At 48.4% G+C, this 25,463-nt stretch overlaps 10 protein-coding genes across 10 annotated transcripts; 2 read left to right on the top strand and 8 right to left on the bottom strand.

Moving 5' to 3' along the window:
• Window positions 1–735: 735 nt before the first annotated feature.
• On the bottom strand, window positions 736–2,433 carry AKAW2_40269S (uncharacterized protein; the record flags this gene model as incomplete). The annotated part of the gene is made up of 1 exon (XM_041688582.1): window positions 736–2,433. The coding sequence occupies one exon, from the start codon at window positions 2,431–2,433 to the stop codon at window positions 736–738; it is 1,698 nt and encodes a 565-aa protein (XP_041542352.1).
• Window positions 2,434–3,134: 701 nt separating this feature from the next.
• On the bottom strand, window positions 3,135–4,706 carry AKAW2_40268S (uncharacterized protein; the record flags this gene model as incomplete). The annotated part of the gene is made up of 1 exon (XM_041688581.1): window positions 3,135–4,706. One exon carries the CDS (start codon window positions 4,704–4,706, stop codon window positions 3,135–3,137), a length of 1,572 nt encoding a protein of 523 aa, XP_041542351.1.
• A 610-nt stretch (window positions 4,707–5,316) lies between these two features.
• On the bottom strand, window positions 5,317–7,980 carry AKAW2_40267S (uncharacterized protein; the record flags this gene model as incomplete). The annotated part of the gene is made up of 1 exon (XM_041688580.1): window positions 5,317–7,980. One exon carries the CDS (start codon window positions 7,978–7,980, stop codon window positions 5,317–5,319), a length of 2,664 nt encoding a protein of 887 aa, XP_041542350.1.
• A 910-nt stretch (window positions 7,981–8,890) lies between these two features.
• AKAW2_40266S (uncharacterized protein) lies at window positions 8,891–10,703 on the bottom strand (the record flags this gene model as incomplete). Its single annotated transcript, XM_041688578.1, has 2 exons — window positions 8,891–9,328; window positions 9,387–10,703. 2 exons carry the CDS (start codon window positions 10,701–10,703, stop codon window positions 8,891–8,893), a joined length of 1,755 nt encoding a protein of 584 aa, XP_041542349.1.
• A 1,608-nt stretch (window positions 10,704–12,311) lies between these two features.
• On the bottom strand, window positions 12,312–13,712 carry AKAW2_40265S (putative serine/threonine-protein phosphatase; the record flags this gene model as incomplete). Its single annotated transcript, XM_041688577.1, has 3 exons — window positions 12,312–12,566; window positions 12,633–13,123; window positions 13,208–13,712. 3 exons carry the CDS (start codon window positions 13,710–13,712, stop codon window positions 12,312–12,314), a joined length of 1,251 nt encoding a protein of 416 aa, XP_041542348.1.
• An 889-nt stretch (window positions 13,713–14,601) lies between these two features.
• On the bottom strand, window positions 14,602–16,449 carry AKAW2_40264S (uncharacterized protein; the record flags this gene model as incomplete). Its single annotated transcript, XM_041688576.1, has 1 exon — window positions 14,602–16,449. The coding sequence occupies one exon, from the start codon at window positions 16,447–16,449 to the stop codon at window positions 14,602–14,604; it is 1,848 nt and encodes a 615-aa protein (XP_041542347.1).
• Window positions 16,450–17,483: 1,034 nt separating this feature from the next.
• GNT1_2 (N-acetylglucosaminyltransferase) lies at window positions 17,484–18,744 on the top strand (the record flags this gene model as incomplete). Its single annotated transcript, XM_041688575.1, has 5 exons — window positions 17,484–17,877; window positions 17,928–18,022; window positions 18,072–18,437; window positions 18,503–18,643; window positions 18,703–18,744. The coding sequence occupies 5 exons, from the start codon at window positions 17,484–17,486 to the stop codon at window positions 18,742–18,744; spliced, it is 1,038 nt and encodes a 345-aa protein (XP_041542346.1).
• Window positions 18,745–19,937: 1,193 nt separating this feature from the next.
• Window positions 19,938–21,606, bottom strand: AKAW2_40262S (tRNA threonylcarbamoyladenosine dehydratase; the record flags this gene model as incomplete). Its single annotated transcript, XM_041688574.1, has 3 exons — window positions 19,938–21,193; window positions 21,270–21,369; window positions 21,424–21,606. The coding sequence occupies 3 exons, from the start codon at window positions 21,604–21,606 to the stop codon at window positions 19,938–19,940; spliced, it is 1,539 nt and encodes a 512-aa protein (XP_041542345.1).
• Window positions 21,607–22,363: 757 nt separating this feature from the next.
• On the bottom strand, window positions 22,364–23,717 carry GNT1_1 (N-acetylglucosaminyltransferase; the record flags this gene model as incomplete). The annotated part of the gene is made up of 3 exons (XM_041688573.1): window positions 22,364–22,474; window positions 22,532–23,172; window positions 23,237–23,717. 3 exons carry the CDS (start codon window positions 23,715–23,717, stop codon window positions 22,364–22,366), a joined length of 1,233 nt encoding a protein of 410 aa, XP_041542344.1.
• A 688-nt stretch (window positions 23,718–24,405) lies between these two features.
• AKAW2_40260A (thioredoxin family protein) lies at window positions 24,406–24,937 on the top strand (the record flags this gene model as incomplete). Its single annotated transcript, XM_041688572.1, has 3 exons — window positions 24,406–24,448; window positions 24,499–24,583; window positions 24,643–24,937. The coding sequence occupies 3 exons, from the start codon at window positions 24,406–24,408 to the stop codon at window positions 24,935–24,937; spliced, it is 423 nt and encodes a 140-aa protein (XP_041542343.1).
• Window positions 24,938–25,463: the final 526 nt, after the last annotated feature.

The raw sequence follows: 25,463 nt of genomic DNA, 5'->3' as shown, positions 1-25,463 counted from the left end.
GATTTCTTTACCATATTCGAATCGGAATACCAAACTAGATATACATAGCCGTGATCCCCGTCGAATCCGACAAAGTAGCTAGTTTCTGCGCGGGGGGACATCTTCCTGGATATGATCTAATCCTCCGCAGGTATATATTGGTAGCAGCGGCATCTAAAAACACATAGAAAGTTAAGTGAGGCATCAGGATTCGGAATTGTAATATAACCAATATAGGTAAACAGATGTTTATTTAACCTCACTTCCTGCGGGCACCAGGCGGTTCAGGATCTATACGGCAAGCCTTACAGTGAACAGTCAGAGGTTGGCAGGCAGACCAGAGTCAAGTATTATAGTCCTACTCAGTTAGTTGAGTAAACTACCATAGCACTCAGCAAGGCTGTTTGCTTCAGATGTTCGGGGAGACAATATAATAATTTTAATTCCTTAATCTTCGTGATTCACCTATTCTTTCAAGCGGTTGAATTCGCGGCCCCCGTCAAGGTGCCACACTGCCACGTAGCAGCCAAGCATTTTATCATATCCATTATTGATTCAAATAAGTTCCGTAGAGACATCATTCTTCTGCTTCAACATGGCTTCACACCAAACAAGTTACATTATTAATTAAGATTAGGAAGTACTTAAATCCTCCATGCCTGAATAGGGTTACTTGCTACACATCAGCATGCCACAGCTGGATAGGATCAGCAGTCCTCAGGATAGGGTCCCTGGATACCAAACGCTTCGCTTTGCCTAGGGAACACGCCTCGCAGTGGAGGTCCTCACGGTGTTCGAGTTCAATTTGTTGATTTTTCGCAGCGGAGGCAACCTTCCTGCATGACCGTATCGCCGGTGCAGGAGCAGGGGGTCCACCACAGCGAGGGCCAACCCTGCATCCTCCGTACGCACGAAAAGCACGTTTTTGCATGCTTGCAGGTGGCCTACCACTTTGTCATCCTGCTCCCTGCGTAGGGTCAGGTCCTTTGTGTTCGCGTATATTCCGAATTCCTTGCGCAGGCGGTCCGCCGAAAGGAGGCCGTAGGCGAGGTCCGGCTGGTAGAACGCTTTGACTTTGATCTCGAGGCGTTCGTTGTTTGCGGATAGGAACAGGGTCTGGTAGCCAGCAGATTTAGCAACACCCACACTCCCGTCAGATGTTCTGTATTTGTAGAAGTTGGAGGCATCGAGTTCGTGATATTCGTTAAGCGAGGCGCGGTCAGGGGTCAGATGCTGGGAGCTTCCTGTACTGTAGATCCAGTGTAGGGAGCGGTCAGTGGTGCTTCCAACTGCCAGTCCAGAAAAATTCAAAATTTGTAAATTTTGGTTATCTGACTCTGTTTCATGCAGGGTAACGTGTTGAGCAGGCATCTCTGTTATCTGCCTTGCAGGTGCGGGTGCCGCTGCTTTGGAGTCATCTTTCGAGTTCGAATCTGACCTCTTGCTACGTTCGTTATTGCTTCCCCGGTAGAACCAGATGTCTAAGATGTATGGGATCCAACCCACTGGGCGCGATTCAGGGTCAATATACCAACACTTTGGTGGTTTGTGACCTCTTGACCTGCAATATCCGCAGCTGCCGTCAGCGTTTACTGACTTCTTCCGCATCTTTGCAGCGTGATCTTTGGCAGAAACACCTTTTTTCGGGAAAGTAGCTGCCTTCCACTGGTCTTTGGTAGCATCGGGCTTGTTGGACGGATTCTGGCCCTTGCCCTTACCGACAGCGGCAGCACCGAACTTCCTTATTTCGGATCTTTTGCACTCCTCTAGGGCGCTCCTACATAGATCGCGGAATTGCTCTTCTGTATAGGTTTGACCTGCGTTTCCTGGCATCGAGTGTTCCACGGTCGACGCCCACGTAGGGAATTCTGACTGCAGTTCGTACATCATCAGGAGGCTTGCCACGAACGGGGAGATCGAGCAGTCAAGCTTTACGGCCACGTCGTACGCTTCCATGAAATCGTCAATATATTGACGTGCGGTAGAGTAATCGGAACGCATGCCTCTGGTTAGTTTCATCACGACTATCTGGCAATCCACAACACCGTGTCCCAGCACGATGGTGCGAATCAGTTTGAACACGTCATCGACGTATTTTTTGTCCTCTTTAGACCTTCTGAATTGCCTTACCACTTCATCTCCCAGCTGCCCGACAAGGTAGTAAGCTACCGTCATCGAATAGTTGTGCCACGCTGCATATTTTGCGTGTGTGTTGGCAGGTTTGGGTAGCTTCAGGTCAATCAGGTCCTCTAATCCGGCGTCCCTGAATGCACACTCCAAGTGGAACTCCCATTCAGTGTAATTGGAGCGTCCCTTCAGCAGAATCGGCAACCCGGATAGGCCTTTCGGAGGGGTCATTGGCAGTCGGTCTGCTTGAGTTACTGCTTCCGTAGGGTTCACCTGGGTCAGGGACATCCCCTCGAATGGAATGCTTCGTTCCACCGCGTATGCCATAGCGCCAAATTAGTGTGTTTGGCACGGGTAGATCCGACGAATGTTTTGAATAGAGCGTCTTTTGACGTAGTAAGGTGTTCGAATTGGGTGCTTGAATTGGATCGAGGTGATCCTCCAAGACCAGCGCGTCCCCGTTCACCCCTAGGCCCTCCGCGTCGTTTGGGGTCAAGATCCGTGATATGGGGGTCTGAATAGCTTCACGGGAGGGAGCCCGGGCTCATAACCTGTTGAGGCGCGATATTACTCGCAAAGCAACGAAACAACGAAAAGCAAGCGGACGAACGCGAATCGTAGCAAAGGATGCGTTGGATTAGTAGCTGTCTAGGTGCTCTAGCAGAACAAAGCAAGAGGTCGTTTGTGGGCGGGGTAACCACCGACACGTGACTACGCCTACTCCAGCAGTTGCGTCAACATTATATAGTCTATATGTATAAGTATACTGTTGAGGTTCGATTTGCTTAGCAAAGCAAGCAGCGAAAACGAACGCGAATTCTCGCAAAAGAGTCTTGAATTGTAGCTATCTAGGTGATCTAGCGGTCAAGGAAAAGGGGTCGTTCCTGGGCGCCCTGAGCGCCAGGCACGTGACTACGCCTACTCCAGCCATTGCCTCAACATATACTATAGTAAAACACGGCTATAAGCAATGATATGAGGCACGCCACCACATTGCTTATATCGAGGTCTTCCTTATATTGAATATTCTACCTAAAGTAGCCACGAATATCACTTTGTTGCGTGTTTAACACCTTTCTTCGAAGAATATCACGTTCCTGGCATGCTAGCGAGTGTAGAGATGCTTGATTAGCATCATTTTGTTGTTCTTCGTACAAACGGAGGTCATGTAATGCCTGCAGGGCCCTAGTAGATGATATAATTGGTAGAGGCTCTATCATTTCATCATCCTCTTCAACCTCATCTTCAACTGCAGTGTACTGGCTCAGAACAACATCATCGATATCAGTAGTTGCATCATGAACCTGCTCTTCTAAAGGATTCAAGAACTGGTCAAGATGCATCATATCTTGAATCCGTGCAGTATTCCGCAACTTCTGTAGACTAGCAGTCAAATCATGTAGGATAGCAGAGTCAGGCATAGGATTATAAGTGTCATCTGAAAGCGCGCGTGTAAAGCAGTGGCGGATTGTATCATCTTTTAAATCAAGATTCCATGCAGATATCGACCAACGGAGCGCTTGCAAAAGGTTCATTGTAGTTATAGGATCGTAACCCCGGTCATATTCAGTCATCATATAAACCAGCCATTGCCGTTTCCAGTAAGCCTTCCAGGTCCGGATGATGCCTTGATCAAGTGGCTGGTATCGTGATGTTGAATTGGGTGGCAGCCATATAATCAGAGTATTCGATAACTGTGATTTAACCTCTTCGTACGCAGCAAGATGAGATGAGAAGTTAGCACATAATAGAGCAACCTGCCGGCCAACCATTCTCTGGTCAAACCAAAGAAGCCATTCTTTGAAGATTGCAGTAGTCATCCAACTCCTTCGATTGCTTCGCCATTTGCAACCTAGATTCTCTGGATTTATACCTGCTGCTTGGAAGACTCGAGGCTTCTTTGCTGCACCAATAAACCATAAAGGAAGGCGCTCAGAGGCATCAGCGTTGCAGCAGAAGTGTATACTAATACGTGCTTTATCTTTCTTAAGTCCAGGGATTGAACGCGTAGAAAGACCACGATCCGGAGGCATTCTCCAATATAGGCCAGTTTTATCACAGTTGAAGATATCACAAGGCGCGTAAACACGTAGTGCTTTGCGTATCAAGATCATCTGGTCTTCAACATCATTTTCCAGTGTTATCTCCCTGCCCTCTCCGTACTGCTTGAAATTCTTGATATTCTTCCTATATTGGAAGCCTCGAAGCCAACCGTTGCTGAATGACGGCATCATCTTATCAGGATAGATAATCGGCCAGTATTGCTTTGCTTTCTCGCGTATGACTTCTTGTGAGATAGTAATATAGGATTGCGCGCGTTCAAGCCAGTCAATAACTGCTGCCTCTAGCTCTGGCCACAACTCTGTTCGACGTCGTTTATCATTCAATCGGTGGTCGGGAATAGCATCAAGATAATCACATCGGGGAGACAGGATACGGGATACGGAGGAGGGAGTAATCCGCTGGTTGTACGTGGCTTCGAACCACTTGATAAGGTCGATATTAGTGAGCTGAGGCTTCAACTGGTGTTGAGTACGTAGAGCAGCTTTTTGGCTGTTGGAAATGCAACATCGCGTTCGTTTGGAGGTCTGCTTTGGCATGATTCCTGAATGATGACGTTCAAATTAGCTATTCCGAGCATTCTATGGAGGAAGGTCAGGAACTTAGCAATCTGCTAGTAATGGAGGATGAAGCAATTTTGTATGGTGTAGCAATTTGAACACGGTGGCCAGTTGCTTGTAATGGAGGATTCCCTATATCGGGTGTTGCTTATAACCGTGTTTTACTGTATACAGAGGATTAGCCTGGCCCCACTTTCTCTGGTCAATACGATGTGGGAGAGTAACTAGTACCGCAACTGTGAGGAAAAGTTCCGGGTCTCTAGGCATATTCTATCAGGTATAAGATTATGAATTGCGTTAGATTGAATCCTTAAATCTGTATTAGTGTGTCTCCTCACTACTGCTTTCATTGCTTCCTCATCTTTCTGTAACCTTGATTTAGCATGTGTTCCTGCGGGTGCCTTTTCTTAATTTTTAATTTTTCTTTTTGGCCGAACTAGATGCTGATCCCGACCTAGACCAGGAACAAGTGAGCTTATTGATTGGAATGTATCCTCGTGTGGCAATATTAATATTGTTACGTATTATGATATAAGATTAAGCCTATGTTAGGATCCTATAACTCCCAAGCGTCATAAAAGACTACAAACTAGGGGCGCGCATTGTCAAGAAGGAACTGCATGGCCTCGGGCCATCCGGAATCCACCATTTCTAAAACAGTCTGTCCTGTCTCATCGTGCTGCGTGAGATCAGCTCCGCCTCCCTTCTTAACTAGCAGATGCAACAATGGCAGATCCCGATACTCAATCGCCTGCATGATAGCATTCCAGTGCCGGTAGGTTTTATTGGGGTCAGCACCCTTCTCAAGCAGAAGCTCAATCATGGAAAAGTCACCATTGAGGGTCCGGCGGATCGCTTTCACGAGAGGGAGATGCTCACCGGGGGCGTTTGGATCGGCGCCTCCTTCCTCCAGCAGGAACCTCACAATATCGTCATGTCGCTCTCGCAAGGCTGTAGTCAGTGGGGAGAAGACGCCACCGTTTTTATACTCGACACTGGTACCGGCAGCGAGCAGCAGTTTGATGCTCTCAAGCTGGTTGGCAAGCACGGCCATCTCCATGACGCCCTTGTAAGCAGAGAGATCAGGGACCAGCGGAAGCAGTTTCTGAAGCAGGGCTGGAGACCGCACGGCCATGCATACAGGCCAATCCTGCCCACGTTGAGCGGGGTTGGCGCCATGTGCGAGCAGGTAGCTTAGCATTTCCGGCCGGTTCTCGCGGATGGCAGTTGTCAATGCAGTATGACCTTGTGCGTTGCGGTCATTCACGTTCGCACCTCCCTGCTCAACCAGCCACTCCAAGGCCGCAGTGTTGTTGACTTGCACGGCCAGCTCTACGATTCCAGGTGGTTGAAAAAGATCAGCACCAGCCGCGATCAAGACAGGTAGAAAATGGAGTCGGTTGTGGGTGATACATTTCCAAGCGGGATACTCGGATGCCATGACGTTTGGGTCCGCACCGTGCTCCAGCAGCAGTGTCAAGATGTCGGCCCGATTGTCACGAATGACAGAGCAGAGGGGCGTGTAGGTACCGTCCTTCTTGGCATTTGGATCAAGCCCGACCTCCAGCAGGGTGCGAACGGCTTCGATATTGTTCATGCTGGTCGCCTGTTCCATGAGACCTGGGGTCTTTTTGATGTCAGCCCCGCTGTTTAATAGAAGCCGCAAACATGCTGGCCGGGAGATAGCTAGCCATAGAACATGCTCGGGTCCAGGGAGATTCGGATTGGCCCCGTGTTCGAGCAGTGTCGTTACGACGGCAATCTGCTCGGTCTGCACCGCCTCGTTGAGTGCCGTTCTCCCTTGGCAGCCCTTCTTGTTTGGGTCGCTGCCGGCCTCTAGTAAGAGAGTGATTAGCTTCGGTGGCGCCTGTTGTTTGATAAGCTCGACAAGCACTGTGCTACCGCTTGGCGTTTCAGTATTTGCATTGCCCCCATGCGCAAGCAGCTGCTGCACCATATTGAGCTTTCCCTTCGCCAGTGCACGACTCAAGGGAGAGACTTGTCCCGGCTCCGATACATAGTTGGAATCGGCGCGGTACTTCAGCAGCAAGTTCGCCCCGTCGACAAACGACTCATCCACTGCGACAAGCAAGGGCGTCTTTCCCTGCCGGTCCGGTTCGTTTGGGTTTGCACCAAACTGCAGAAGCAGGCGCATCCCCTGAAAATCGTGCTGGTGCACGGCCTCGTTGAGCGGATGGATATGCTCCCCAAGATTGGGCGACACTCCACTGTCCAACAACTGCTCTAGCAACTTGTGATTCCGTCCCCGGACGGCGGAGGCTAACGCACCGCGTAGTCGCGTCGCACTAGCTCCACTGTTTCGGCTAGGGGTGCGATGTAGCGGGCCAGCGGATGACTCGTATAGCCGGTGATATGAGAGGGTATCCCCAGATATATTATCGTCGAGAGGCGTGATCGTTTCCGCTTGCGGCTCGCGCGAGCTCATCCGCACAGGATTCCCATTCAGTCGCAGAGGCTGAGGACGGGAGTTAACGGGGGGCAACGAAAGATGGTCCTGGCCATTGTCATTTGCAATGAGGAGGGAGTCGAGCGAAAGCACGGAGGAGAGTATGTCATCGGCATTGGACTGGGGGTTTTCTATCGCAACCGAGAGTTGTACTGGGGACTCTTTGGGGGGCACAGAGGGGACTGACGCGGATGACAACGAAGTGGCCACCTCCTTTGATACCTTTTCTAGAGATTTAGCCTTGTTGATGCCCATTACCGACCGACCTTTGGCCATACGGTCCAGTGCGGCAGCCAGCCCGGCGTAGCCAATGCCCACTGATTCCTCCATGAATGGCTGTTCGCCAAGAGACCAGTGAAAGGCGAGGACGCTGATTTGAAGTGTTTCGGTTGTCTTCTTCAATGACTCGCGAATGCGGTGCAGTTCGAGGCTTGGACGATTCCATCCGCGTTGAAGCCTGCCCAGGGCTCCACGATGTTCATACTGAATGAGTCTGGTCACGACCTTGTCCAGACTCTGGAAATCGCGATAAGCGGCCATGAATTTCTTCGCCACCTCCTCCACGATCACATCGGGCAGAGCGCGACCGGCAGCAGTGGATTCGGTGAGACCCGCATCAATGGCCCATAAAGCGCGACAGGTATCTAGGAAAGTCTGTGATAGTTCACGAAAACCGTCCGGTAGGTCGTGTTCAGTGCTGAGATAGTCCAGCATATGCACCGAAATGCGATTGCCTAACTGGGTGGCCTGAGCCGAGACGGTGAAAACGGCCTTTTGAGCAGCCATTGCGTTTGAAGAAGGCAATCTGGCAAGAAATAAAGATAAGAACGGATTAGATGGGGAGAGGAGGAGCCTCAGACAGGATCGATAGATACTAAAAGAAAAGAAAGAGAAAAGGATTTGGAATCTTTAGAGGGGGTGGGTGAAGGAGGACCAGGAGTCGTCCGCGAGCTAATAACAAAAAAGAGGGCCATGGTGGTGAAGGAACCAACCATGAGGCAGGTGCAGCAGCGATACCTTTCACTAATCCTGTCCAGCTGGGATGATGAATGGATGTAAACTTCGGCGGACTCAAAAGGCTCCCCTGGATGGTGAGAACTAGAGGAGTGGGACCTTCGGCCCAGACCGAGCCGGCTTGAGCCTTCGAGGACAGTAGTTTGGAGTATGGAGTAGGGATGGTGGGATGTAATTTAAATTTCATGAATTTCAATGATTTTTGAGTGAAATTTCATGTAAGGGTATTAGGGATTGTAAGGATTAAATCACACTACATCTGTATGGGTTTAGCGCCATGATTTAGCCAGAATCTAAAGTTTTTTAGGGTTAGCGCTCCTATATACCACTATTCTAATCACGTGATTACATACTATCTTATTAGAGGATCAAATAAACACTTGTTACGAGCCTACACTTCGTGAGGATAAATACGGTGTATGATATAAGATTAGTATGGGATTCCCTAAGTGTTTTCGTTAATTGAATCCGTTCAAATCCCGAGGCGAATTCACGGGCAAAACCACCGTTGCTGGGGGCCTCCGCTTCGACCCCCACCCTCGCCTTGATCTTTTTGGTGGCCAGGGAGGTGGCTAGGGAGGAGGCCACCCATTTAGGTAGGTAGGGAGGTGGTCAACCACCTGGGTGGGCAGGCAGGCGAGGCAGGCAGGCAGGGCCCAATTCGTTCAAAAACCGCTTCATATCAAACAGATGCTAGTTTCCTCTTTGGGATTGGCTCAGATGCTTGGGCCTCCCACGGCCGCTTACCAAGCACCTGAGGAGGTGCAAGAGGCAAAGATCTAGCAGCATCTGCCTCGTGATCATTAGATCGTGGTGTTTCTACTTGATCATCAAGTAGAGTGGTATCCTGAAATATCTGGGTCCTTGCCATCTCTTCCTGATCAAGGATATCGGGTTCAACGAGGTCGATATCCTTGTTCCCCTTGCCCTCTGCTGCCTCTAAAGCCCGCGTGTTCATGTGTAGGAAAACGAGTCGCTCAGTTTGCTTAGGATTGAGATGATTGAGTAGTTTTGTATGTTGAAGTTTCATTGCACCGAATGTTCTTTCTGCAGCAACTGAATTGGCGGTTGTATTGAAGAGTCGGATAGCGAATTGAGCAAGGTCAGGGGCCATATCCTTCTATTATTGAATAAAATTATTAGAATAGATTTTGAAATTATAATTGGCAAAGACTTACTGCTCGAAGCCAGAAATCTAGTGGGCGCTTTTGCTTCCAGATATCTGGTGCGTAGAATCCTTCTTCCTTGTTGCGGAAGTAGTAGAAACTATTGACGCCTCCCTCACCAGCGTACTTTTCGATTACTTTGTCCAACGCGCTGATAATATTGCTCGGTAAAGGAACATCATCACCAGCATTCTGTGGATGTAGGTAGTAGGCAGCCCAGTGAAGTGGTGATACCTGACGATTAAATCGATTAAACCAACTGCTGTTTTCGTTGAACAAGTAGGATCGAATATCTTCACCAAATAATGAGACCATTATTTGAGCTTCGAAATGTACCTGCAAATCTAGCCAACGCTTTGTGACCATCATGATGTCAGTATTCTGGGCTTCAGATGCCTTCTGAGCTTTGTGTAGAGGTTCTAGAAGTGCCAATAAGTTATCAATCTCAAGCCACAGATCCTTTCGATATAGGATTATCTGTATAATTGATACTTTGGCATCTCCAGATGACAAGGCAGCAACAGCCCATGCTTTTAATGCCTCACTTGAACGCTTTATCGAATAAAGCATGTCATATTGTGATCCCTGGCGAGTAATTACTGCAGCAAGTAATGACCGTGCCTCTGAGTATATTTGCTGTTGAAAAGTCCGAAGAGATGCGAGTTGCTTTGCCGAAGATCGGAAATATGTAACGATTTTAGTAGCAACACTGAATGCTTCGTGGATGCGAGGTAGATGGAGGAGATCTTTAATGATAAGTTGAAGACCATGTGAATCACATGGTATACAGAAAAGATGCCGTAGTTCGGGCTTTTCTGAGAGGATTTGACAGACAGATCTCATTGTAGCAGTAGCATCTGTAGATAATGAATTTAGTCTGTTCCAATCACCTACACTGCCTTCGGCAGCGAGAAATGATTCCATCTTTGAATATATCCAATCTGCAACAGCTTGTGCATCGAAAACACAGTCTCCAAAATTCTCAAGGCAGTAGAACAGACTTTTATCGCGTAGATTGAAAGAAAGCGTGACCATCCGATCATTAGTGATATTTGTTGTTTCATTGATAGTGATGTTCAAGTAGCGAGTATTCCGTAGTTCTTGTAGGACGAGGATGCGTTGACGTTCGTAGCATTTACCAAGGGTATCACCACTGATTCTATGTCGATCTGGTGGAGTGTAGTCTGGATTCAACTTGCGGAGGAGTCTGCGTAGGTAGATGTCATCGAATAACGAAAAAGGTCTCGCATTTGTGAAGATTGACATTCCAATTAGATAATCAAGTTGGTCTTTCAATGCTCCGGCAAATGAGATTGTAGATTGGGCCATTTTTGCTTTAGTAGATGGTGTTTCGGGTGTTGGTTTGAATAAGTTGCATGTACGTAGCCTGCAAAACAGCCTTTGGAATGTCAGAATCATCGATATTTATATATTTTATATGTAAATTTACCTTTCCTTCAACGACAACACGATTGAAGTTTATTTCTAGTGGGCTTTCTGGTCCTTTGGTAATTGCAGTGCTGCTTCTGTAAGATAGCAGTGTTTTCGGTGTTTTGAAGATCAAAATATATATATTTGTAGTGCAGAATAATAGAAGAAACCTCTGGTTTCCCTGGACTACCAGAGGATCAGGATCCTGATGATCTGATTGGTCAAACTAATTAAGACTAGTGATATGATTGGTCAGTTAGGGTATCCACTAAAATCACATGATAAACTCAAATCGTAAAAGTTCAACCGAGTGAAATTACAGTATCCATCCCGGAGTTGGGGGTGTTTTCGATACAGTAACATAGTAGATGTAGTGATGCAGAATTCCGTGGAATTACGTATTGTGTGGAATACACACACGAGATAGTAATCTAGCAAATACGGATCAAGTCTCAAGAGATGTATTTGTAATACGTAGTCAATAAGTCATAATGTATCTATAATAACTATGTAGTATTGAGAGGATAGCCTCTTTTGGGTCCCACTCGCCTGCTTTAGGTTCACTCATGTGGAGTCCGACGGCCTCGAGAGGAGTGAGATGACTGGGGGAGACATATCGGGTCGCAATCTCGCAATCTCATAAGCCGGTCTCAATCCTTGGAGGTTTCGAGAGGGAGACTAATTTCAAGGGCTGACGCAGGAAGGTCAATGAAAAGTTTAGCTGGTTAGGGTTAGCACGGAGCCAGGAGTCAATCTAGACGGTTTACAGGTAAGTGGTAGGATAACTACGTAGTAGTAGATCAGTAGTTCATTCCCCCGAACTGCTTCCCGCCCCACAGGTTCTCATTCACCCTTACTGTACGTAGCAGTATCATGTACAGTAGGTAAAGCAAACCCCTCCAGCACCAGTTTGGTGCCTCGGCTTTTTAATATGGGATGAATTTGTTCTGAGCACCGCTTTAGCCCAAGAGGATTTATCGCTGGCTATTCGGGGCAGACGAGACAACAGATGCACCCGCTTTGCTCTATCCATCCATCATATCAGAACATACCCGTGTTGTGAAACCAACAAAGTAAGATTGTGCAATTGAAGGGCGGACGGAATGCGGGGCCGGGTCGGGTCAACAGAAAGTCCGACTCGAACAGGTATAGAAATACAATTAGAATCGAATTGAATATAATATAGTAGTGTACTATACCTCGCGTAGAGACATATTTACCTATATAGACAAGCACACCATCAGATTCTCGACAACCGGCCCATGCAATAAACAAGCCGTAACTCCAACCCCGATGCTCCACATGCAGAAACAAGCAAACAGAAGATGAACCATGAAACAATACACCACCCCTACCAGATCCAATCCAATCGATCAATCAATCAATCAATCCTAGTCCCTTCAAACCAGCAGAGAGATAAAGAGAGAAAGATGCAAACTATGCAAAGTAGTATGCAGCAACGACATTCTATACATGACAAGACGGAACACAACAATTGCCACTCAATCAGGGTAGGTAGTTGTTACACCTGACCTGGATGATATTCTGCTCTCCAGAGGAGCTAATCACAAACGCGGTGAGTTTTCCGCCGGCGACACAGCCGGTGTCAATACCCTTTGTATAGGTGTTGATGTTGAGGGCTGTTTCGGAGTCGTGGCCGTAGATGACGGTGGTGGCTTTGACGGCACCTGCATCTTCGTCGTCGTCTTTGTTCGAGCTTTTAGAGCTTGCATAGCCGACGGATTGGTGCTTGTTGAAGAACTATACCGTTATTAGTATTATTGTCTCAAAGCAACATAGTACGGAAGAATTATAAGGGGGACTAACCTTAGTCCACATCATACCATCCCGCTCAGGGCTAGGCATATGGGTGTCCAAATCGATGGTCAACATATTCATCACGCTATACGGGTCCTGATGATTCAGATCCACACCCGGAATCAGGCCCCCATGCACGACCGCAACCTGTCCCATGGTAGGAATCTGTCCCACGTTAAGAATAACTGGGCAGGCGTCTAGCCAGTCTGCTTGTTCGTCTGACAGGGCACGCGCGAGATCACGTTCATTCTTGGCCTGCTCTGTAGACTGACCATCGAGGTATTGATCGGAAGAGGTATCAGTTAAGGTCTGAGCTTCGATCATATTGTGGCGCATAACAAGGACGCGATCTTCGTTGTTTCCACGCACACATGACGCGGAATACTTTCGGGCGAAATCGACAACGTCAGTGCTGTTGGGGCCCTGGCTAATCATGTTTCCAGTAAAGATGAGGTGATCGTTGATCGGATCGAAGAGGAGTTCTTCGAGGAGGCGGTCCACTATCAACAAGTCTGTATGTCAGCGATCCATGCATGCATTCAAATACCATGAACTGCATCAAGGGGAGTGGAAAGGGGGCATACACTCTGCTATGCATCCCTGCACATCACCCACAACAATCAGCCGTTCCTCCCCCTCAGGCAAAAGCTCCTTATCCAACTTTTTCACCTGCACAACATCATCAAACCCGGGAAAAGCGTTCGTTCCAAACCATCCACCCACTTCCTCCTTCACCTCTGGATCTAGCGCCCGCAACAACGACGCATGCTCCGCTAGCCGCGGAGAGAGGATATACAGCCATCCCAGCAGACACGTTATGACAAGGATCAAGTACACCACGACATAGCGACGGAAGCGCGGCGCAGTGACAATAGACAGGAAGAGTTGGACGAATCGGGAAGGTTCAGAGGGCTGGTCGGGGTTGGCGAGATGGGAGTATTTGGCGTTAGTTTGCCATTCGTTGCGCACGTAATCGATCAAGGGTCTTGTGTAGCGCTTAATGCGACCCGTAGGGTGGGGAGAGAAGCGGCCATCATCAGAGGTATCGGAGGAGTATTCGAGGCTTTCGGTGTCGTGATAATTATTCATATTGGGAGGCGGACAAGTGTTGTTTTGTCTGATTCCGGAGGACGAGTGTGGGGGGGGGGGAGAGAGGTTGTTGGTGATGTTGGAGGGAATGCTAAATCAGGAATGAGGCTATGGATAATGGACGAAAAGCAACAGAGAGAAAAAGAAAAAAGAGAAAGAAAGGCAAAGGAGCGACGATCAGAACCGATCGACAACACGGCCTTCGATGTGGAATGGCAAGGGAGGACACAGTCCGGGCCCAGCCGCGTCGGTCAAAGAGAGATAATGAAATGGCCCCAGATGGCGGAATGGAGCGATGGACCCAAGATGTGGAAGGGACAGAGTTCCCGCAGTCTTGTGACGCCTTACTCGAAACATGAGTGTTTCCCTGACCTAACCATTCTTGGGTTAGTGCTAGGGTGCCGTCCCTCTTGGCCTGACCACCACTAGTCCGAATATGGTTTAGGTGTTCTATTCTGGGCAGGTGCGACTCGTCAGGGTCCAAATCGAGCATTTAATGCGCATTATTCTTACTCAGTGTGTGAGGCTGAGCAGATAGATAGCAGTCGGGATAAAATGAATAAAATAGTACTCTGTAGTGGTGTTGCTATATACGTGTACCAAGATAACCGCATCTTTGGTTTATCCAACACTATATAAAGTACCACCCGTTCTATATGCTACATGTCGTATATATGGACATACATCCTCTTAAGTGTCAAGTGTAAAATTGAAGGATTCTGATCGGACTGGATCGTGATCAGAGGTCTATAGAAATTGTATAGTTATTTCTAATACAATATGATCATTATGATGACGGTAGGGTGTGTAAACCAATATCATCTGCTTTGAATCTATCAGCTGTGGCAAAAACACAGTCAGCTATGTACATTGCGGAAATCAGGCGCTTTTAGATAACATTAGAAGACCACGAGACGGATCCTTGTGCTGGTAGCTCAAAAGGGCCTCCCTGAGATTTGGACCTTTGATCTAATTCAACCAAAGCACCCTTTTCCGGGCCTAGCTCATAGAAGGGCCCTCTTTCCGAGCCCATCTCATGTCTTTCTTGGCTGTGTATCTCGTTTACTTGGTTCCATATGTTATCGGGTGCCTCCACAGGCATCAACTGATGCGCCGAGGATCCGTGATCTGTTTGTTCTGTCGCATGACTTTCGTCTGAAATGGATGCTTTCTTTTGTTGTCGTCGGTGATGGATGTAGATCCCAGAGAGAATAGCAATTATCGACAGCCCGCCAATAGTGCTGCCGACAATTATGCCGATTTTGACAGCCACTGAGAAGCCATTCCCGTCAGTAGATGGACCGCTCATTGATGTACCTGTTGTATTTGCGTTCGAGGTAGAACCTGCAGGTATTGCCTTCCAGGTGCTTTTCCAGGTGGCTTCCCAGCTGTTTGTTGTTGCCGAAATAGTGGAATCATTGTCACCTATTGACACGGTATCAACAATGAAGGAGCCTCCCGGTCCTGGTGCTTGAGCTAGAAACCACTTTCCACCAAGCCAATTGACTCCTATAAAAGCTGCCTGAAGGAAAGCACGTCCTAGAACTGGAGTGCTATTGGTAGCCATGCACGGGAAATATTGCGTTGGTGTCTTCACAAGCGGGGCCTCTAGTGTGAGATTCAGAAGAGCGAAGGGAACTTTGATCGTGATGAAGTTGTTGTTGAGGTTATCCTTGCTGAATTGGAAACCTAGGTAACCTGGCGATGTTGCAATGGTATCGTACTGTGAGTCAGATGTGTTCCAAAAGTAAAGGCCGTACTCAGGGTGGTATGTCACAGGCAACTCAGCGGCTATCGCATCGCATGAGCTCTGAGGCAGATATATATATGGGTTTGCTGGGTCCACAATGACGCTGAGACCAGAGTCCAGGGAGGAATTACCCTGTGCCAATAACCCTGTTTTGTTCGTGTAAGCCCAAGGAGACCCACCCTCTGCTACTCCGATATTCATATCGAGCAGCTCAATTGGGAAGCTTCCACTTGAAAATGCCTGGGAGGACACCTCGCCCATCACTCTATTCTGATCATAACCCCCTAAAAGCAGCGATCCAGGAATTCCTAGTGCTGCGGAGCCAATATGCATACCGTAAGAATAAGACGGTATGTTTAGCGATCCCTCTTGCTCATAGAAATAGCTGGTGACAAACGTTGTGTTGATCTTGATCACATTTCCAAATGTCTGATTAATAGCTGGGCATCCAAGGGATAAGATCCCCACCTCCAGTGGGTATGCTTGCCCACCAGGGTAAGTCTGCCACCCCGAATATATTATGATCATATCAACATCAGGGACGGGTGAGCCACTGATGGTTATATAGTCTGTTGCTCGTCTTGCTTTTGCGTAAACAGGCGCTGCGTTCGTGAAACCCCAATCCACATCACCCCATGTCCCATATGGAGGCATCTCTATCGAGGTATTATCCAGGCTGGCTGATATGTCGCTGTCAAAGAGGCCAGCTATATCCCCATAACACACGGACGAGAGTGTTTTGTTGTCGCAAATTGAAGATAATAGGATCTTACTTTCCCAACTACCTCCCGGGTACAAAGCCACTTCCGAGGAAGGAACAACGATTTCACTGTAGTTACTCCCAATTTGCACTGTGACCGCTTGCCAGGGGCCATCGGGTCCAAATTTCTTATTTGACCAGGGCATCACTCGGGGACCTGAGCAGAGAACATATTCGAGGCAGAGGGTCCAAAAGGCGATAAAGCACTGTTGCTGTCGTCGTCGCATCCCTAAGAACGAAAACCTGTTAGGAAGCCCTGAGCTGTGCTAAAAAAGAGACGTTTCTGAATGGCCTGACTTGACGACATTCCAGGAATGCGAAGTAGCCTACCGATAATAATGAAGACTCTCGTGTAAACCGACTCGGTAAGCAATATAGCCGCCGCCGCCTCCAGGCTGAGCTGAGATACCAAACACTGGTGAATAGGTGTTGATGTCGCAAATCTTAGGATGGTTGCTAATAGTACTTATGGCAATTCTGAGATTGCGCACATCTCAGATGAGAAAGTCAACTTGAGTCGTCAAAAAGACGAATACTTGAACTGAGATTCAGGTTGGATAACTGTCAGCCAACTAGATTAAGTACAGGCCCATCTAAGCGCCCCTCATATGCCAGTTGTTATTCATAGCCGCACGAGTCTTTATAGTGGGGTTGCATGAGAACCCACTGACCAGTGAACAAAGGATGTGCACCTAGGTAGTACTACTACTACTGTACTACTAGGTGCAGGGACCATTGAGGGGAATGTATGGCATTCACTGGCGCTTAGTTCAGTCTTATTACTGCGTCAGGCGGAAGTCGCAGGAGCACTAAACGATTGCTTGCTCACATCTTGGATAGATGGTGAGACGTCAATCGCTCTTACTTCAGCAAGTGTAAGTGTTGACTCTCAACTGAATGTGCTTGGAGATGATGACAAGGCTGGGAATGAGCAAAGACCCTGAACCCTTAGTAGTTAGCTCCACCCGATGCATGTTAGCGCTGTGCTGGGCACGGGCCATCATTCGTTCCAATCAGTAGCTGCGGTGGATTCTAGCGTGCTTCAGATCATGCATGGGCAGCGCTTAGCCGCCCATTCGCAGCCACCCGCCGCTGTCTACCAGCCGAGGGGCTGCCTCGAAGCTGATGGGGGGTTAATTTCGTTAATTGACCTTACAACACTCTTTTATTTTCTTTAGCCTTCAAAAACGATGCACAAAATTCGAAGCAAGATTCTTGGGTAACTTGCTCTCCACGTCTTGCCATCAGCTACTATAGAAAAATGTTCACCAGAACTCCGAAAGTCTTCCGCGCCTTTTTCTTAGTTGTGTCCACTCTTTTGGGATTTGTGACATTGTTACGACTTCCTAAACATCCAGACGCTACACGAAATTCCGAGTCTTATCACACTGGACTGTCTAGGGAGCGCATTGACTGGTCCCGTTTTGCATACACTCAATATGCCACAGACAGGTCTTATCTCTGCAATTCAGTCATGATCTTCGAGGCCCTTCACCGTCTCGGTACAAAAGCCGATCTTGTGCTGATGTATCCAGCCAAGTTTTTCGTGTCTGAGAACGATAGTTCAATTGAAGCACGTCTACTTCGTTTTGCAAGAGATAATTATAACGTGAAGCTTCGGCCAATCGAGGTAATCATGAAGGGAGGAGGAGGAGGTAAATCAATTCTTTGCGCTGCAAGACTAAATACTAACTATGAGCGACAGCACCATGGTCAACGAGCTACACGAAGCTCCTCGCTTTTAATCAAACAGATTATGACAGAGTTCTCAACTTAGACTCTGACGCCACCCTGCTGCAGGTTCGTAGACCAGTCATGGCGATTCTCATCGCAACTAACACACACGCAGACGATGGACGAGCTGTTCCTACTCCCACCAGCTCCGGTCGCCATGCCACTGGCCTACTGGTTTTATCCGGAAGAACGAGTATTCACATCCGGGCTTATGCTCATTCAACCATCCACGGATGAATTCAATCGGGTGTTGGAAGAGATATGGGACAATCCTTCTGAAGAATACGACATGGAGATTATGAACAAGTTATACGAAGATAATACTCTCGTTATACCGCACCGCCCTTACATGCTTTTGACGGGAGAATTCCGCGCCAAGAACCATGAGGCCTATCTGGGAAATACATATGAACCGTGGGATGCGGACGAAGTTCTAAGAACAGCTAAATACCTCCATTTCTCTGACTGGCCAGTTCCCAAGGTACGTTAACAACAAGGATTTGATACCCTATGGACCCCTTGGGATTGTGCTAAGTCTGGCGCTAGCCATGGGTTGCCGCTACTCAACATGTGATCGAGCAGACCCAGCCTCCTTGCGAGGTCAACCCTGCTACTAGTCAGCGAGATGACTGCCATCTCCGAGAGATCTGGCTAGGGATGTACAAGGAATTTATGACTAGACGACAGGTACTTCCAATTCTTCCTGGCTTCAATGTAATTCTCGCTGAGGATACTAACGTGAACAGAGCGTATGTGGCGTTGCTATACAAGACCAGGATGCTCAATAACAGGTCGATCCTCCTTTGACATCATTTCATGATGGATGTGAAGAACATAACACTGATCTCTGAACGCTGGACGTTCTCGTGTAAAACATGTTTTACTTTTCTTTTCTATCTATTCTCTCTCTCTCTCCATAAGCCATCAGAGTCAAATTCTCTTCAGCATTCACGTTCGAGCTCTACTTATGAAGACCTTATAAAAGATTATGTTTATTTTCCGCGAGTTACTATGATAAATACGATTTTTATAATCATCTTATAAGTTCTAATTAGTTTTGGATTAACACTCTGTCAAACAGTGGTTGTGGTGAAAGGATTATTAGACTTATCTGTTTGATACTTAGACTTAGAACAGGAAATATCTATGATAGTAAATAGAATTAAATATTTTTTATAAGAACCTGATCATACTAGCATGAAGGAAAATCATGATACTGGAGGGTGCGGATGATCAGGGGTTATCAGGAAAGTTTAGGTAAGTTATGACTTCGAGCACCTAAGGACGCGCGGTCATATCAATGATTGATTCTTGATATCAGTTTATGATGTTCTATCGCTCATGGTTCCTCCACGCCTGGATATTCCTATTATGTGAGAGATAGGATAGGGACTTTTTACCGCACATATTAGACCTTTACGATATTCTGCAAAGGAGATAACCGGATTGGAAATTTCTGGCAAATGCTTCAGTGGTACATTGATACTGTATTTCTTGTAATTGAAGTATTCTAGGCTTTGTTTATATTCAGTCTAGCTGTTATCAACATCTTCTAGCTGCCACTTATATCCAATATCAAACCATCTTGTCCTCCCAGCCAGAACATCCTCCTGCCTTGCTCGATACTTGACTGCCATGTCTGGATATGGTACCAATTTACTCACATCCCGGCCCGTCTTGTAGTCTCTACTCCAATTATGCTATCTTCACAAAGACCAAACACTCATTGGGCGAGATGGGGCTTTCACCAAAATCTGTAGCTGGGTTTACGTCTGCAATGCGACCAAGAAAATGTCAGGAGCCGGCTTCCCTCGACCCTGCCACACTCGTGGGTCATCACCTGAGACCCGCCTGTCAGACTGTCAAAAGCCAAGCAGGGCTCGAGGTTTTCAACTTGTAGCTATGACTCTTGGTGCCAGGTGCTAGTGCCATCTGTATCTTGGTCCCTGAAGAAGCACTAGTCGTTGGTGTCTCCGCGTCATTAGCGATATTGCTCGTGAAACTCCATCTCCCGTTGACGCTTCTGCACCATTTCAATCGTCTTGGAATCGTATACCTCCTGCAGCTGCTTACCACCCAGAAGCACTTCTTTTTCATGCCGTACAGCTTCATCCTTAGTCATACACACTAAATCCTTCAACTCAAGCAGAACAAAGGTCTGCCCCTGCTTCATCCACTCCGGATCAGGTCCGAATCCTCGCTCAGGCCGCTCCCAGGGAACAAGACTGACTCGACTGGGGAGGCCACTAACAACGCTCTTGCCGCGGAAGATCTCATCGACCAGATATCCGACGTCATCCTTGCTGATGGGAAGGCGAAGCCCGACAAGGCTAGGGCCATGCTCCGCCCGGGCCAAGCGCTCGAGCGTTCCCTGCAAGGCTGCCAAGACACCATCGTACAACTTATCCCGACCCTTTCCACCTACGCTGTAGTCCATCGGATAGCCGGAAATGTCGCAAATGACGTGGTTCGCCACAGTGTAGCCAAACACTGCAGGCATTGTTCCCAGCACAGGGAGGATCCGCGCCCGAAAATCGGGCAATACACTCAGTTCACCAACTTCTCCTTTGCTGAATTCTGCCTCGTTGAGTGGAAGAAGAGTGGCTTTACCAGGACCGGGCTTTTCAGTGGAGAAAACAACAGGGATACCGGTATTGACGCCTAACAACTTGAGGCGTCGACGAGTGCTCCGCGACAGCGGATCATCCGTACTAAGTGAAATATCACCAACCGTAACACGAGTAGGGTCTGACTTGCATCCTGCTCCCATTGCCGAAATCACGGGAATGGAGTGCGAGTGGCAGTAATGAAGCAGCTCCACCTTGGACGTAATGTTGTCGATGCAGTCCAGTACATAGTCAGGCTTGTGTCCTTTGTCGTTGTCGTCCCAACTCCAAGGCGCAAGAAGTCTGTCGGCGACTGATCCCCCGAAGAGTTCGTTCCGGCAGTCAAACTTCACCCACGGTGTGATCTGCTCCAGTCTTTTGCGGATACAATGCACCTTCGGCGTTCCGACGTCGGCCAGCGTCGCGAGAGCATGTCGGTTTAAGGAGGAAAGCGTGACCTGATCAAAATCGATCAGGCGGATCTTGGAAACACCCGAGCGGGCAAGGGATGCCACAGCATGCGACCCGACTCCTCCACATCCGACAACGATTATGTATGACGAGCGGAGCTTCGCGAGGCCTTCATCGGACAGGAAAACACGGTTTCGAGCAAGTTGTTCGAGGATGAGCTCTAGACGGAAATAAATGAAATTAGCCAAATATCCATCGCAACAATTGTAGGGGAGTATTCCAAGCAAAGCCAGTACCATCATCGTAGTCTCCTTCCTGCGCTCTCCGAGCGAGGAGCGCACTGCGTTCATCTTCCTTGCTCAGCTGCGCTGCAGCCGCGACACCGTATTCTGTGAGCTTCGCGAAAGTTAGATGGTATTACTATAATATAACGCGAAGAACCTAGGATACCTTTTCAACATGGTGTTGGTCATTGACATCTGGGATGGATGCCTTGAGGCGCTGCACCGCATCCTTCCTTTTGAAAGCCTGGTAGCCAAGTATCGCACCAGCGACCGCAGCTCCCGAAATCACTGCTGTAGCCGCAAGCTGTGTGTGATGAGATCCACTCTGGCGTTGGATCCAGGATGCCATTCTTTCTTATATATCTTATTATACTGTATGCGCGACCTTATCCATATGCGATCCGATTTTGACTGTGGCGATTCTGTCTAAATTGTTCCAGCGATCTACAGCAAGTCAAACGGTTATTCATGTTAATTAAGAGAAGACGTAAAAGGGAGCCCAATGAGAATTTTTGACCAGCAATAACTCACCATATATGAGTTCCCCATGCAGAGGCAGACGGTGCTGAATTATCAATTACGTATTTCCCATCGCAGTTGAGCTCAAGTGGCACCTTTAATGCGGGTCACGTGCATTACAACACCACGCGTTGTTCCCGCGAAGCAGCACACAACATGTATATAGGGAATGGACTGCTAGCAGTGGAAGAAGAACACCTGATTGAGTGTGATGACTGAAATTGAACAGAGACCTGAGAGTCTATCAAAGCTACTTCTTTTAGGTGGATAATTCATCTCTCTTATCCTTGTTGGTAACACTAATGCGGTATAAGAATAAAAACTGATACCAATTGAATTGATTCGATCATGTCGTGACCGTCATATAAGAAGTACTAGGCGTCAACCGCGATGACAGGTCACAGGGGTTGACGATGCCTAGTGCTACGGCACAGGCAGCGGTCATTGGAAATATTTAATATGCCCATTCACTTATCGTACAATCCATCGGCGCCAATGTGCAGTCAAAATTATCCATGTTGTCTATATACAATCTGCGAAACCCGTAACCACATCCGAAACACCATGCCAAATACACAACACTGAAATCAATTAGCATGAGGAACTGGAACACCCTCTGGTGCCGCCTCCAGAGGACCCTGGGGTTTCTCCCGAGGCGGCCAGTTTGGCGCCGGATAGCTGAGCAGTTTACACACGTCCTGTCGACCATCATTAGCAACAAGAACACATCAATTAGACAGGAGGAATGAACAGACCCTTCGTCTCCGCCGGAAATCATCGTAGAGCTTCTTCCAAATCTCACGATCCTTGCACCCACTCTCATGCATCGTGCCTGGCTTGACCTTACACTTGGGCAGCATATCGGCCAACAATTCCTGCGGCCACATCACCCACGGCTTGGGCAGCGGCCAGTCGGAGAAATGAACCAGCTTCGCTTCCGCTAGTACCTTTTCCGGATCCCATTCTTCATGCTCATTACCCAGGAACGCCCGGTGGTCGTCTTTGCGAAACTCGCCGGTGACCAGTCCGTACTGTCGGTGCGGTAGAACCAAGGCCGAATCCGCGTACCGTTCGTTCATCAGTTCCATATCGTACCTAACTCGCGAGCTGACGTTCGAGTCGACCTGTCCGTACGAAATGGCCTGAGCCTTATCCATCAACGCATACCACTCTTTGTAGGACGGCTGGAGGACAATCAAGAGAGACGAGAGCTGCTTGATATCGGGCAGTTCCCAGTAGGCGCGGGGCATGGCGACTTGAGAGGGCGGGAGGAAGAACAATTCGTCCATGTTTTGTAGAACGCTGACGTCGGAATCGATGTGAATGACACGTTCGAATTCGGTCTCTCCGAAGGCAAGAAGCTTTGAGATGCTCTTGTCCCAGGACTCGCTTGGTCCTATTCTTCCTGCATTAGCTCCTGACGCCGTTGACACCTCGAACCGTTGTAATGAGTGACCTACCCGATCCTGCCTTGACCATCTGCACATCAATCGGCACCAACAGCACATTGTATTTCTCCTGGGCCATCGCCAGCAGCTGGCTGTCCCGGTCGCGATCGTCATCTACCAGCACGTCCCAGTTCTCGGGGTAGAAGAGCACCCGCTGCGCTCGGCTGCCAAGCCGCTGCAGAGTATCGAAGACGATAAGCGCATTGCACAGGTATGGGCTCGACGTCGCATACTGGCTGTAGGCGTAGAGCGACCAATCGACTCGGTCGTAATCAATATGAGGAAGGGGCGGAGGCGGAGGTTTCTCTCGACGCAGCAATAGGACAAACAGCACGAAGACGAAGATGGCGAGCCAGGCCCGCGGACTCTTAAGATAGCGGAGCTGGCGCTTGATGATGGACCAGCAGGGCTCTTCGGGAATGTCGAAGAAGTCGGCTTCGGAGGCGTCTGAGCCCCGGCGGTAGGGTAGGACGGGGCCTTTCTTGCCTGCCATGTTGAGTTGAAGTAGATCAATTGAAGGGAAGGGACATCTTTAGATGATGGTTGACGCGTATTCGCCTCGTCGATCACTACTACTCCGCCATCTTCAGGGAGGCAATCGCCGCCATGATCTGGAGTGATAACTAGTTAGTTGTGCTGGTTGTGCTGGTTGTGCTGGCTTTGTCAGCTATCCTGCGGATAAAAATAACGCCCAATCAGATCCGGTCGGTTCCAGACCACTTAGTAAGTACTGACTGAAGTAGGATCACCAAAAGGTACGTACTACTAGTATTAGTATTATTACAGTCTACCAGTAGTCAAGCTGAAGATTCAGTGACCGCTTCTAGCAGGGTCACAAATAAATCAGTTCAGGTGTACTCCGTACAAACAGTATCGATCGCATTCACCATGTCATCGGCGCGTGACTTTCTCCGTTGCCCCGTAGTTTAGTCAGCACATGCGCGTTGTTCTCGAAAGAGAGAGATAAAAATAATGAAATTAAAACATGAGCTATACTGCTAGTGTGACGTAGTTGATTGGTATTGAAATCTTCCTGCTAATTCACTTATCATTCACTTGGCGCAGCTTGACCCTTTTGGCACCATTTAGCTGAGAATTCGCGACACCCGCCGAGAGATTAATCCGGAGGACTAAACCTCTCCACCCACTTCAGTCCGTCTGCCTGTTTCCCCGTCGCCAGTATGGAGCTTTCCCGCATTATCCTCGCCATCGTCGTCTACCTTGGTAAGCCATACGGATAGTGTTTCATCTGCCTGCTTACTGACGCCGTACAGTCCTCCGTTTCATCCGTACTCGCTTCTTCGGCAACAACACCACCGGATCCACCATGTCTCACGGAAAGGTTATCGAGGTTGACAAGTGAGTCGTCATCCTAACTCCCCCTCCGCAGATAGTAATGTGGGCACTGACCGGTCCAGCCCCGTCATCTTCAAGGCGCTCACCTCTAACGGTCCTGTGGTCGTGGACTTCTTCGCAACCTGGTGCGGTCCGTGCAAGGCCGTTGCGCCAGTGGTCGGCAAGCTCAGCGAAACCTACACCAATGTGCGCTTCATCCAGGTCGACGTCGATAAGGTCCGCTCGGTGGCGCAGGAACTGGAGGTGCGCGCTATGCCCACGTTTGTCCTGTACAAGGATGGTCAGCTGCAGGAGAAGCGCGTCGTGGGTGGAAACATGAAGGAGCTGGAGGCAGCCATCAAGGAAATTACGGCATAAGAGGGTAGTAATAAAGGAAGAGTTAGCCGAGCCCGCAGAACTGGAAGGAGAGAAAGTAAAATCCAAGTTCGAGTCCATGTGATGATGGTGGACTCAGTGATGTACCATTGTCTGTTCAATCAGCACTATCGTGATCCCTAATACGTAGCGGGAAGATAGCTGCGGACCAACTAGCCACACGCAAAGCCTCCAGACTTCCAATATTGGCATCTACCATCTGTTCATTTGCTCTTTAGGCTACTGTTAAGGCTACAGGGATCGGAGCCGTCGGCTGGCAGCTGAATAGAAGGCGGAATACCTTCGACAAGACCTGATTAACGCGGGAAGTGACGCGGAATATGACTGCGGGGCACGACACTAGTATATTCCTATACGATATAATGCGTAGTTGTATATAAAGCTGCAGCGAGGACTGCTCCTATACCCGCTGCAACATGCATAGTCAATTAGTTGATCCATAGATTTACAGCGAAGCTTTTGGGATGGGGGGTTTGACGGCGTTGAGGTTCATATCATTCATTAGTTC

This window comes from Aspergillus luchuensis, chromosome 4 (assembly GCF_016861625.1).
Source record: "Aspergillus luchuensis IFO 4308 DNA, chromosome 4, nearly complete sequence".
NCBI lineage: Eukaryota > Fungi > Ascomycota > Eurotiomycetes > Eurotiales > Aspergillaceae > Aspergillus > Aspergillus luchuensis.
Note: the sequence above shows the minus strand (reverse complement) of the source record. Positions and strands in the feature narration are given on the sequence as shown.